This window comes from Aulonocara sp. 'chitande type north' Nkhata Bay, linkage group LG10 (genome assembly GCF_057382095.1).
Source record: "Aulonocara sp. 'chitande type north' Nkhata Bay isolate Kocher_YH1m ecotype deep benthic linkage group LG10, A_spYH_male_GT1.1, whole genome shotgun sequence".
Lineage (NCBI taxonomy): Eukaryota > Metazoa > Chordata > Actinopteri > Cichliformes > Cichlidae > Aulonocara > Aulonocara sp. 'chitande type north' Nkhata Bay.
Window position 1 is genome coordinate 35,397,629 of NC_141353.1, and position 13,215 is coordinate 35,410,843.

General features: G+C 38.7%; 1 protein-coding gene across 6 annotated transcripts in view; it reads right to left on the reverse strand.

The window, feature by feature from the left end:
* Positions 1-13,215, reverse strand: part of ncor1 (nuclear receptor corepressor 1) — a 62,422-nt gene that overhangs the window by 41,215 nt on the left and 7,992 nt on the right. For 5 of the 6 annotated variants that reach the window (XM_086309699.1, XM_086309701.1, XM_086309698.1 and 2 more), the window contains exons 4-9: positions 12,683-12,890; positions 11,512-11,691; positions 9,483-9,596; positions 8,158-8,214; positions 7,964-8,016; positions 7,211-7,277 (exon numbers count right to left, since the gene is read on the reverse strand). In XM_086309699.1, coding sequence (XP_086165825.1) covers positions 7,211-7,277; positions 7,964-8,016; positions 8,158-8,214; positions 9,483-9,596; positions 11,512-11,691; positions 12,683-12,890 — 679 coding nt within the window. Of the gene's footprint in view, positions 1-7,210; positions 7,278-7,963; positions 8,017-8,157; positions 8,215-9,482; positions 9,597-11,511; positions 11,692-11,828; positions 11,966-12,682; positions 12,891-13,215 lie in introns of those variants that run through there. The other variant, XM_086309702.1, reaches the window with a different exon arrangement.

Here is a 13,215-nt window from a genome sequence, read left to right on the forward strand (position 1 = left end):
CCGTTGATTCTCTCTGTTCTGAGGACATTTTTATTTCCAACCACTGCAGTGTTATTTTTAATTTATCTGTGACTGTGACCCCGTCTTCAGCTCACTATGAGGTCTGCTCTTATTAAAATCATCTACTGCCAGCACGTTTTCTGAGGCTTTAATTTATTTTTATTCTCTTATAATGATGTAGATATCCTAATGGATCATTTTAATGTATATAAGATTTTAATTCTTTTTATCTTTCTGTTGTTTTAGTGTAACACTGAGGGCCATGGGAGCACTGCAATTTCAAATTCCGGTCTATTATCTGTACATATGGTTTTTGACAATAAAGCTGACTTTTGATTTAACTTTATTAACATTGCCTTTCTATTTTAGACTATATCTATCCTTTTAAAACAAGATCAGTACCAGTTTTACAGTCCTCTGCTACACCTACTGCTCCTATACTCTTAAATGAGGACTGTCAACGTTATCTTTCCTTTTTTGTTGATAAAGTCAGAAATGTAAGAAATAATATCTTTTCCTCAGCATCTATGTTGATGGTTCCCACACCAGCTCGGCCAGTTATCTTACGCAGCTTTGCAGCAGTAACTTTACCTGCTAGCGAAGCTTATTGGTACAATGAAAGCCTCTTCTTGCTCTCTGGACATTTTACCTACATCTTTGTTGAAAAATGTCTTACAGTGCATTAGTTCCAGTGTGCTCACTATTGTCAATGTTTCACTGGCCTCCAGTAAGGTACCTACTGATTTCAATGTTTGGCAATTTTTTTTAAAGAAACTTGATTATGGAACCTCTAGTTTTACTTTATATGCACATCAAGTCTCTGGTTCGCTCCTGTTTTTATCATCTAAAAAATATTGCCAAACTAAGATCCATTGTGTCACGTCCTAAACTGGAAATGATCATTCATGCTTTGGTTTCATCACGATTGGATTACTGCAATGCACTGTATACATGTCTTAGCAAAGCCCCCAAAGAACGCTTGCAAGTTCTTTAAAATGCTGCTCTTGATATAGCTATACTGGCTTTCGGTCTACATCAGAGTGAAATTTAAGATTCTTTCACTCACTGAGAGCTCTTCGTGGACAGGCACTAGGTTATATCAGAGGACTTCTGTACCCATAGGTCCCCGAGGTCCTGTGACCAGGGTCTGCTGATGATGCCCCATACTAAGCTGAAAACAAAAGGAGACAGAGCCTTCTGTTCAGTGGCCTTCAGACTCTGCAACTCTCTTCCTTTGGACTTGACTGTACAGTCTCTTTTAAAAGCCAGTTAAAAACATCTCTCTAAATCTGCTTTTATTCATTTATTTATTTATTTATTTTTACATTGTTGGCTCTTGTGAAGCACTTTGTGATTTTATATCCTGAAAGGTGCTATATAAATAAAGTTTTACTTACTTAACCCTTCTTGGCACTTATGGGTATGCCATGCTGGAGGAGCTACACTGCTTATGCAACCTGAATGGGCAGCTCATCCTATCAGCATTGACAAGGACATCAGCAAAAATCGCAAATAGAGAAAAATTACTCAGGAGAGAGCAATGATCTGTGGCCAACACCTCTACAACCATTCCTTTTTTTATCTTGTTGCATTTCTAGTGCTCCTGATGTTACTTTCATTTGCAACAGACATGGTTTATGCTTCCTTATACCTGAAATTTAACCGACCTTGTGTTGGATTGTGAGAATCAAGTGTTCCCTTCATTCTTTTAAGCAATATACACCACATTTTAAGGAAGCACCTGCAATCTCCAAACAAAAATTAAGTTTTTATATCTGGCTCTGCAGAATATGTGAAAGAGATATTTAATCTGGATGGCATTGCCTTGACATCCAGTATTTATGTGAGGAAACTTTCAACTAGGACCAGTACTCTAACTCAACACCGTCTTCTTTTATCATGCAATATTGTCAAAAGCTGTCTCTAAAAGTGCAATAAGTGCTAAAAAAAAGTAGTACCAACATTTACTGTCTTTTACTGGCCGATTGTCCTAGAAGCTGTTGTGAACTGTTGCAATATAATGTAATGACAGTAGGTTACGCTCTCAATGGATTTTAATTGTAACGATCGTGTGATGTAAAGTAACACTCCCCAACACAGATTTATAATTAATTCAAATAACAAAAATGCACCAAATCTGGTGGATCATAACAGCATTGCTGTTAAACACCAGCAAAAATCTCTGTGCCTTTAAAAAGTCTGGCTCATTCGCCAGGAACTGCACTCAAACATTTTTGAACAAACAAAGGCAACAACTCAGTTTGTTGGGGCCAACCCAAACGCTGCTACACCAGTGGACAGATGAGGCAAAACAGATGCAAATAATGTTAAAGGTTAAAAAGTTGAAGAAAAAAACCCCCAAAAAACCCCCAATGATTGTGATTTTACATGCAGTTAAGCGTGTGTTTATTAGCACATGTGTTATTTGACCAGTCACTGAAACCTGTGTTGTACTTTATCATTGAAAGGGAGTGAGAAAGTAAACATGGCGACAGACGGGCTGAAGTGAAAGCAGAAGAGTTCACTGAGTACAAGCTGCTCGGGAACTCGTGTCGGTTGTGCGGTTTGTGTCTGCCTTTGACATTACTTATTTCAGTATCCTGACCCACGCACAAGCTGCTCCCATCCACCAATTCTATCTACAAATAAGGTTCAAAAGCTCATTGCCTCTTTGTTTTAGTTGTTATTAACACACACAGGTACCATATATTTATTAGTAACTGTGGAGGGAAAAAAGGATTTGTTTGTAATAATTTCCAAAATTGTCACAGTTAAAATGTTAAGTTACGATCTGGAAAGACTGCAGGACAATATAGCCTCATTTCCACTTTGTGCAGCGATAGACAAACAATTCACCTTCCTCTTGGCATGTAGCCATGTGCACTCTGCCATTGTTCAGAGTCCAAAAGCCTGTCTGACACAGAGGGAAAGGTGGGACTCACTGAGCCACTGCCACTGCCACACACACACACACACACACACACACACACACACACACACACACACACACACACACACACACACACACACACACACACACACACACACACACACACACACACACACACACGTGTTTCCACATAGCTTACGTTTGAAATATTTAAATAAATGGTAACTGATAAGAAAGACCAAGAATTGGCCAGCCGTTTCTAAGAAATGGTCTTTGATGTGACAATATTTATTATTCTGTTACATAAAAAAAGCATTTATTGGCTGCCACAGTGAACAAACAAGGGAAAACAAGATGTTTCCTGTTCTGTAAATACATCAGTACATTATTTTTATTAGCCATTAGCACAGCTCAAGGGACAACAATGCTGGTCTACTGACCACAGGCCTGACACTCAGATAACAGATGCAGAACTGCTTGCTGATGTTCACTGGAAAAATGAGTCAGAGTGAGGTGCGCTGGATAACTCGTAGAGTTTCCAACAGATTTTTATCTGTTATGTTTGTTACAAATGCTCAAACTCTAGTTAACATACAGGATACTTAGTTAACTTAATTTCAAAAGGTTTTCTTACCAACATGCTAATGTTGATTGTTAATGGCAACAGTTCCAACAGTTTTTTTGGAATAAAGATTACAAAACGCTCGATCTGCTCCCTTTTTTGTGAGATGTTGTTTAAAATTTACTGTAAATATGAAAAAACGGACAGGATTATTCCATCATTTTCCTCTTCTGGCCTGTCAAAGTCTGATTTGAAATGAAATTTGCACGAGAGTTGAATGGGGCAGATGGGTTATGTATAGGGTTGGGCGATTGGACGAATATATTGACTACAGCCTATCGTCAATTGTTTTTACAAGGGCGATTTATTTATGTATTTGCCCATGAGTAAGTTTGCTAATAATGATGGAGCTAATAGAAGCAGTAAACAGAAAAAAAAATAAAAAAATAAATAATAGTGCTGTTTTAACAGCACCATCTTTCATCTGCGAGTAGATACACCGTCCTCAGAGTGTGCCCAAATGCAGTGATTCATTTACTCAAACTCATAACAGAAAGAAAGAAAGGTAGTAGCCTATTTTCAGAAAAAAACATTCAGATGGTGGACACATACATGCTAATGCAAGTTAGTCATGTTTCAGTCCTTTGCTCGCACTATACGTCAGCGGCACACCATTTTGGTTACATCCTTAAGTTGTGCCGCTGACGTATAGTGCGAGCAAAGGACTGAAACATGACTAACTTGCATTAGCATGTAGTCTTTCATTGGTTTAAAGCCAAAGAAATCCCAAATTGGCGACTTTATATATCCATGTTTGGACTTCTTGTGTGTTGTAAATCGGTCCGTGCATAATTACATTGCTCCACCCATCAAAAAGTCTGCGCATGCGTGAATATATCGCCCATTGTCGATTATTGGACAATGGACGATGGATTGTTGGTTGGCAAATTTTTAAATATCGCCCAACCATAGTTATATACATAAAAAAGTCCCTTCTCCCCAGCAATGCTCTCCATGTAGGTCTTAAAATAAATTTTGGGGAAACAAAATTCATTAGAGCCATGAAACAGATTTCGACCAAAACAGGCGCAGCTTGATGACATCATTAACATGTGGTATCGCGATAGAGCGGTATAGTCAAAAGCTCTATTGTTGGCCAAATTTATATAGTTTCTATCGTATATCATTTATATCGCCCACCCCTATGACTAACCTCATACTGTGGCTGGATTAGGGCTGTTCGATATAACGATATATATCGGATGACAATATAAAAACGTCTATCATTTCCTATTACGCTATCGTTTCTTTCGTGGTGTCGTAAACTAAACTGTTTACAGCAATATTTTTCATCGTTTTGACAGTCACTGTAGTGGCTATATTAATTTCTTAAAGCCTCTCTTTCTCTTATATTTAATATAACCACACTATGGACGGACAAGTGCCTGTTTTTACGTGTTGTCATTAGCAACAATGACGGTAAAACCATTGCCTGGCTCCGCTGTCCGCTTGTTTGTTTTCCACGTAAACCTTTCACAATAAAGCTCAAGATCCTGTTGAGACTTTTCAGAATAAACTGAATCAAATGAAAGAGTATGCAGAGAGTTTACGGATGAGAAGCAAAAAAAAAGAGCCGTCAGGTGCTAAAAAATAAACCTTAGACTCAAACTTTGAAAGAAAGTGGTGGCCGTTACAACTTATGTCTAAAAATGTATAGTTTCATGCATCAGTTAAAACACTCGAATCCAGGTAAAGGACGCCCAGCTGGAAAAACTAAACGCAAGTCGAGTTGCCTGAGATTCACAGAATTTACAGAAAATATTACATTTTTGTGATTTATATCGTTGTCAGGACGATAAATGTCTTATATCGGGATATGAGATTTTTGTCATATCGCACAGCCCTAGGCTGGATTATCTCAGTTGTTCTCCCCTACTGAAGTTTGGTCCATTTATAGTAATTTTCCACGCAATTGCATTTGTCAAAAAAACACATCGGAAAATTTTATCAAGTGGAAAAAAGTTAGCGTTCATTCTCCAGGTTCACTGTGTTATGCTTTGTTATGCTAACATAGCTGTGTCGCTAACGATCACTAGCACAGCAGTATATACCATATACCATGTTTTCATGGATGCCTGGATATTAAACTTAATTGTTACACCTGGTAAAGCAGCTACGCTGATCATTTTATTAAAGATGGAAGAATTTAGACAGTTTTTAACTCTCAGTGATGCCACAGTGTTCGTTTGACTTTGGAACCAGAAGCAGACGGAGTTTTGGGCCCACTCTCTTATGCTTTGTTATGCTAACATAGCTGTGTCGCTAGCGATCACTAGCACAGCATTATATACCAGCTAGTCCGACTTCAGTAACCCTACAAACATTACTGCCGTGTAGTTTTCTGTCTTCATTTATTTTGGAAGTGATAGCAGGGCTGTACGTTTTATTTTTGCCCAGAAATCTCTCAGAACATGGTATATCATGTTTAGGTAACTAGCGAAACTAGCGAGCTAACTTTCTGCTAACTTCTAACTCCGTTAAATTTAATAAATTCTGTTTTCATGGATGCCTGGATGTTAAACTTAATTGTAACACCTGGTAAAGCAGCAACACTGATCATTTTTATTAAAGATGAAAGAATTTACACAGTGTTCGTTTGACTTTGGGACCTGATGCGGACGAATTTTTGGACCCAGATTACTATGAGTCGTGAGGCTCCTGACTACGGTAGCCATAACGCTCAGACAATCCATCAAGTGGTGTGGCTTTGTAGCTTAGCAAAGTCCTACTAAAACATTTTTTGACAGATTTTTGAGCGCCGTGTACCACTTAAAATTGGTTCGAGGTCAATAAACACAGCCAGAATTCATAGATAAGGCACACCAGATTATAAGGCGCACTCCTGATTTTTGAGAAAATTAAAGGATTTTAAGTGCGCCTTATAGTGCGGAAAATACGGTACCCTTTTTAAACTTTGTCCAAATTGGAAGTCTCAATTATTAAACTTTCATGAGTAAGATAAAATGCTAATTTGCTTCACTATAACCTTCTATATTTAACTACAGATAATTACAAGAGTTTCTTTTAAAGAAAACTATTAAAAAAATATTTAAATTAAATGTTCACCAAGGTTCAGCATTTATTAGTCAGTCTAATAAAATGGACCCCGTAAAACTGTCGGATGTTCTGATACAAACTTTAAAACCTGAATAAATGTTTTGTTATTTGTGTCATGTATTGCTTCAAGATTCAATTCAATTCTTTTTCATGTAGATAGCGCCAACTCACACCAACTGTCGCCTCAAGGCGGTTAATATTTTAACGTAAAGACCCTGCAATAATGCAGAGAAGACCCCAATAATCAAGATGGCTCCCTCTGAGAAAGCACTTGGTGACAGTGGGAAGGAAAAACTCCCTTTTAACAGGAAGAAATGTCCAGCACAACCATACTTAGGGAGATACAGCCATCTGTTGGAACCAGTTATGTGTGAGTGAAGGAAGACAGGACAAAAGACACGTTGCGTCTTAGGGCTCAATATGTCAAGACTATCTCAATACTATTTAGCTTTACATAAGCAAAGAATCTAGCACATATAAAAAAACATTTATCACAATGTGCTTATATCACATCAAGTTCAGCTCAGGTCATCTAAGGACAGTCACATACGTTATGGATGTCACACTAACCATGGAAATACGGGATGCTATTTGAGCTGTATCCATAACAATGACACAAATAAATGTACAAGGGCACTTACCCTTTGCTTACGTGCATGGTTCCTCCTCTTAAAAAACAAAATCAGCTTCTTCCTCATGACTTGGTTTCTGAAAGTAAACAGTTGCCAAAAATCAGTCACTATTTTTAAAGTATTACCAAAACAAAAAAACAAAAACAAAAAAAACAACTTTAGTTTCAACAGAGCAAGAGTTGCCTTTAGCTGCTACCTTTAAGAATTACAAAATTCATTGATGCAATAAGCTCAAATTCTGTTCCAGCACACTACCAAACACTTTATTTGTGTAGCAAATACAAAATACTGATAAGTATTCTGTTTGCACATGATGGTGGGGAAAGAATAGCGAGTGCGCCGACCCTGAATGTGCAACCTGTGCAGCAGATTCACACAGAAGTGGGCCCTGTCCTGATAAAAGCAGAGCCAGATGGGCTGCTCTCAAGGTACACAGCGATAAGGGTTTTGTCCCAGACGACACGACCTTCAACCCAACGCAACCTGCTTTAAACACACCCAATGCAGGCACATACACACATTTTCTCACTTCCTTTCTTGCTCTCCTTGGTGTCAGTAGGCCAGTTCAATGAGGTGACTCAGCATTAAGATTAGACTGACTTATCAGCGGGTTTATCTCGCCATGGTCAATATTACAGCCACTGCTGTCCTCAGCTCAGAGGCTTCTTATACTGATACCGAGGCAAGCATCAGATCCTGTACTTAGGATATTTATTAAATCTATTTGTAAAAAAACAACAACAAAGAAACATGGACACTCACGTCTTGATGTTGTCATGGTACACCTTTGTGTCTGACGGCTGGTTATACAAAGGCTAAAAAACAAGAGGGGAAAAAAAAACCCAACAGACCAGCAACAGATGGTGGATTAATTATTAGCCAACAGACAAACTGTAACACTACTTCTTAAACAAAGCTTATGTAAGGTCAAAAATCTTAACCATTAAACTACTTACCAGCTCAACCTTGGGACCAAGGCCTTCTAATATTTTATGGGCTTCTTCAGCTTTTTTCTAGATCGGGGAAAGAAAAAAAAAAAAAAGATTACAACAGGAGACTAAAAAAGAAACAGCAGGAACACACCATCTTCAGATATGGATGTTTATGTTGATTCTGAGACATTTTGCCAGCACAGCATTAAAAGGAAGGTTCAGTTAAAATAGAGGGGGCAAATGTTTTTCCTTTCTCAAGTGAAGTACTGAACTATGGCCACAACCATAATCTTAAGACTAAACTAAACAAAAATGTTTAACAGACACGTGTTTGATTATTTCAGATGTATTCAGTTGGCTTGACATATAATCTTCCTCCATTAATTAATTCAAAAAGCAAGAAATTGCAAAAGCCTGAAAAGCAATTCACAATACAAAAAAACAAAATAAATATAAGAGTGAGAACTCCCACTGAAGTGTAAATAATAGTGCAGTCAAGGCAGTATTCTTGGATCGCTGCAGTCTGTCAGCTTTTTCAAGATCATTAGGGACATACCAACTCTTCATTTTCACATTTCACAAACCCCCATCTGTAGACTGAGATAAACAACCACAGCTGCCAGACTAAATGCTATGTGCAAAGCCTGAGCAGCTTTACAGCCTAAAGGGTTAATGGTTGACTGAGAAGGGAAGGCGTGTCCCAGCGCTCTCCTACCACAACACTTTCTGACACACATGAACTCCAGTGACCTCTGTAAACACATCCTCACTTGCTGCACTGTTGTTCAACTGAAATACACATAATGAGGCTTACCTCCGCCCTTGAATGAGATTAATATATTCTTAACTGATACAAAGAATCACATCTTCTGTTTGATAAACAGATTCGGCACTTAAAAGAAGCATCATTTCTAGTCCCATTAACTTCAAAACACAATGCTACAACCACAAAATATTCCATCTTCTTCTAACAGATGATGCATATAAACGGGGGTGAGGAGAGTCAGCAATAACAGGAACCGTTCAGATATCATCAGTTGGTTACCACAGCTTAGATACTACAGAAAGTGATTAGTGGGAGTGAAATTAAACTCCAAACCCATCAGCTAACAAAAAGAATTACTTAATTTGAGGGTGGAGACTGTCACGGGTTGGCTGGTGTCATTGGTGGTTTTAACACTTGCTCACAGCTTATTGTGGCACGATTTTAAACAGAAAAAGTAATGTTGTTCTCCCAGCTCTGCAGACACTGTTTGCAATTATTCAAGATAATAAACTAACAGAGACCAGAGAGCAAAGAACCAATGCTACTTGCAGGCGTGTCTTTGTGTTTGCATGAGACGACTAACCCTGTTTTCGTCGTAGATGATTTGGACTATGCTGCGGTGCTTGTGCTCCACCGGGGGAGGAGTCACTGGCTTTTCGGGCTCCACTGGCTTTGCTGCTTCCTCTTCAAGTTGTTGCTAAGAGACAACAAGAACACATGAATTTTTGACCTATGGCACACAAGATCAGAATAACAATGTGGAGTGGAGAGACTTATTTCATCTATGCATGACCATACAGAGCAGATTGTGAAAAAACACAGACCCATAAACAGTGTAGTGATCTGATCCCGGCATCTCATATATGAGGACCATGCAGGTATTGTCAAATTATTCCCTGCAGGCGTTTTTGTGTATAAGGCTGAAGGTTTCTGCCACTGGGGCTAGGGCTGTGCGATATCACCAAAATCTCATATCCCGATATAAAACATCTATCGTCCGATAACGATATAAATCACAAAAAATGTAATATTTTCTGTAAATTCTGTGAATCTCGGATAGGTGAAGTGTTTCCAGCTGGGCGTCTTGTACCTGGAGTCGAGTGTTTTAACCGATGCATGAAACTACACATTTTTAGGCATAGGTTGTAACGGCCGCCGTTTTTTTTGTGAGTATTTATTACACGACGTGCTGCGGGGAAAGCCTGTTCTAACATTTGAGTCTAAGGTTTATTTTTTAGCACCTGACAACTCTTTTGCTTCTCATCCGTCAATACTCTGCATACTTTTTCACGTGATTCCGTTTATTTTGAAAATTCTCAATAGGATCTTGAGCTTTATTGTGAAAGGTTTATGTGGACTGGAAAATAAACAAGCGGATGGTGCGATGGTGTTACCGTCGTTGTTGCTAACGACAACCCATAAAAACAGGCGCTTGTCCGTCCGTAGTGTGGTTATATTAAATATAAGAGAAAGAGAGAACTTTAAGAAATTAATATAGCCACAACAGTGACCATCAAAACGATGAAAAAAAACATTGCCATAAACAGTTTATTTTGCGACACCACGAAACAAACGATAGCGTAAAATGAAATGATAGACGTTTTTATACTGTCATCCGATATATACCGTTATATCGAACAGCCCTAACTGGGGCCATGTTAATAAACACAGACACACTAATCTGCTGAATGTTTGCTAGGTCAATGTTTACAAGCTAAAGGTTATGTAAACTACCAGGTTACAGGGACCAGATTAGGAGTTCCTGAAATACCTCAAATAAACATTAAATCCCTGAAAACCTTGGGAAAAGGCAGACTAGAAAAGGGAGAGGTATTCTCTTGCAGCCTTGATCAGCTAACATTTCTATCTAATTAAGTAGAATTCCAAAAGAGATAGCAGTTCGAAGACGACCAAGAAGCAAAAAAACAAACAAAAAAACAACAACAATCTAATCTAAATAGGATGCTGAGCTGAAGAAAAAAAGTAAACCTAGGGATCTAGAAATGTCGTTTCTGAGAGTGCCTTCTAGGAAAAATACAAGAAAATGAAAGACACAAGTCTGTCAGCCTATAGATTTACAGCAGTGGCATCTTATAGCCCTGAGGAATGCTTTAATTTTCAAGGTCAAAGAGCAACTTGGAGCTCACCGAGAAGACAAGCAAGCCTCCAGGGCTTATCATCACCAAGTCAGTAGAGAACTGATATTTGACTTGATATTTAGCACCAGACATACTGAACAGGCTTTTCTCAAAGGGAAAGACTTCCGGTAGATTACTTTAACCCTGAGCTGAAAGTACAACACTTTTTACACTAAATGGATTTGCGGATTTCTGAGACCCTCCCATGAATATTTTTCTTAGTATTTATCCTCAGTGTCACTTTCAATAAAAAGTCAGTTTGAAGTTTAGCTGTGATACAGTTGCATAAAAGCAACAAAACATTTATATTTAAGCACTTCCTCAATGCTGTTCTAAAATTTGTATCATATCAGTCTCTCAGTTTATTTCTTAAAGAAAAAGAAAGAAAAACATTATCTGTGCCATGTTTTCTTACACAACACTCATTGTGTTTGAAATATGTTAAGAGAAAAAAGGCCAAGCTGGGTAACCAACCTGCTTTTTCTTCAACTTGAAAATCTGCTGCTCCACTTTAGCAATCTCTCGGTCTACACGGTCCATACTCTGGATCAGCTCTTCCTTGGACAGTTTAGAAGGAGAGGTGTCCTGCTCCTCCCCCATGTGTAGTGTAGGTCCTCCTGGGGAAGACTCCACTTTGACAGTGAACTGAGTCTCCTGGCAAAAAAACCAAAAAACTGTTAAATAAGTTTATACAAATTATTGGTAGGCAATCTGGCAATAATATGACAGAAGAGCTTAATTTACCAAGTATTTTATTTTTGAAAATTAATTCACCACTAACCAACACAAACCTGTTTGGTTTCATGCTTCCCTATGCGCAGGCTCTGAGCCATTCAGCTACCTCTCCAGTCGTTCTCACCTCCTACAGACTGACTCTGACTGTCATTGTCTAGCAGCTAGAAAGAGCATTTCTTGTTCTACTCTGCCTTTCCCGTTCACAGATGATGTCCAGGGCAGAACAAGGACTACAACCTTCACTGGCAGTCCAAGACAGCAGAGTTCCTCTGATTGTAGGATGAGAGACTAAGCAAAAAGGCAGCTGAACAACATCAAGTACTGACAGTAGAGAAACATGAGCCGGTGCATGGCTTACTGGCTAACCTGACAGTATCAGCAAATATGCACTGCTCAGGTCCAAAGGCCTATAAATTACATCCTCTGAGGATACAAATCAAATCAACACCTTACCAAAACAGCCCCATCCAGCAATAAAACCTTCATAAAACATCATGACTGCATTAGTGTTAAGTGTTTGAGAATCCATGAGTGTCTACTCAGACTCAAGTTTTTTTTTATTGTTTACAAGAACCTATTGTTAAGTTCAAGACTTTAGCAACTGCAAAATAAAGGGCCTATGGCTGATGTTTTAAAATTTGGCCATTATCCATAGTGGAGAGCCTTATTTTGTACAGTGATTGTGCTTTAGTCCTCATTTATATTCACTTTTGTTCCAACAAAATAAAGAAATCTTAATTATGGGAAAGAACTGACCTCATTTTTTGTCTTTCTGATGTTCATAACAATAACTTTTATGAATACTGAAGACTGACATTAGTAAATGTTAGTCCAATCTTAAGCTTAATTATTTCTGCCTGATAAACTGGTTCAAATACAGGACCTACAAAATAAAAAATATGATGCCCACCTTCTTGACCTCCACAGTGGCTCTTAGGCTGTCCTGTACACTATGGGGCACAGGCAGAACAATACCCCCTGCAGTGGAAGGGGTGCGGGTGATATGAGCCTCAGCAACAGTCTCCAGGCGAGGGCGTTTAGCCTCCAAGACCTCATGCTCAGGTTGGGCTGAGACAGAGTGAAACTGCTGTTCGTAACCATGGCGCCTCTCTGGAGGCCTGACAAAGAAAAGTAAACAAGAAATTTACAGATTTATCAGAAACTGCAACTAGCTGTCAAAATTAATTGGAGGATGCAAGTAAGGCTGGGCCATATTATACCGTTCACGGTAATACAATGTTAGGCAACGATAAGTAAATGAAATATCGTGATAGAATATGAGTAAAACGCGCATGCGCACATGGCCGAAAAAGCATGGCGGCAACGGAGAATGAGAAGAGAGAAAGCGGATCGTTCAGTGAAACGGATGAACCAGAATTGGTTTGTAAAAATGGTGCTACTTCAGTGATGTGGAACTGGTTTGGTGTTTGTCCGTCAGATACC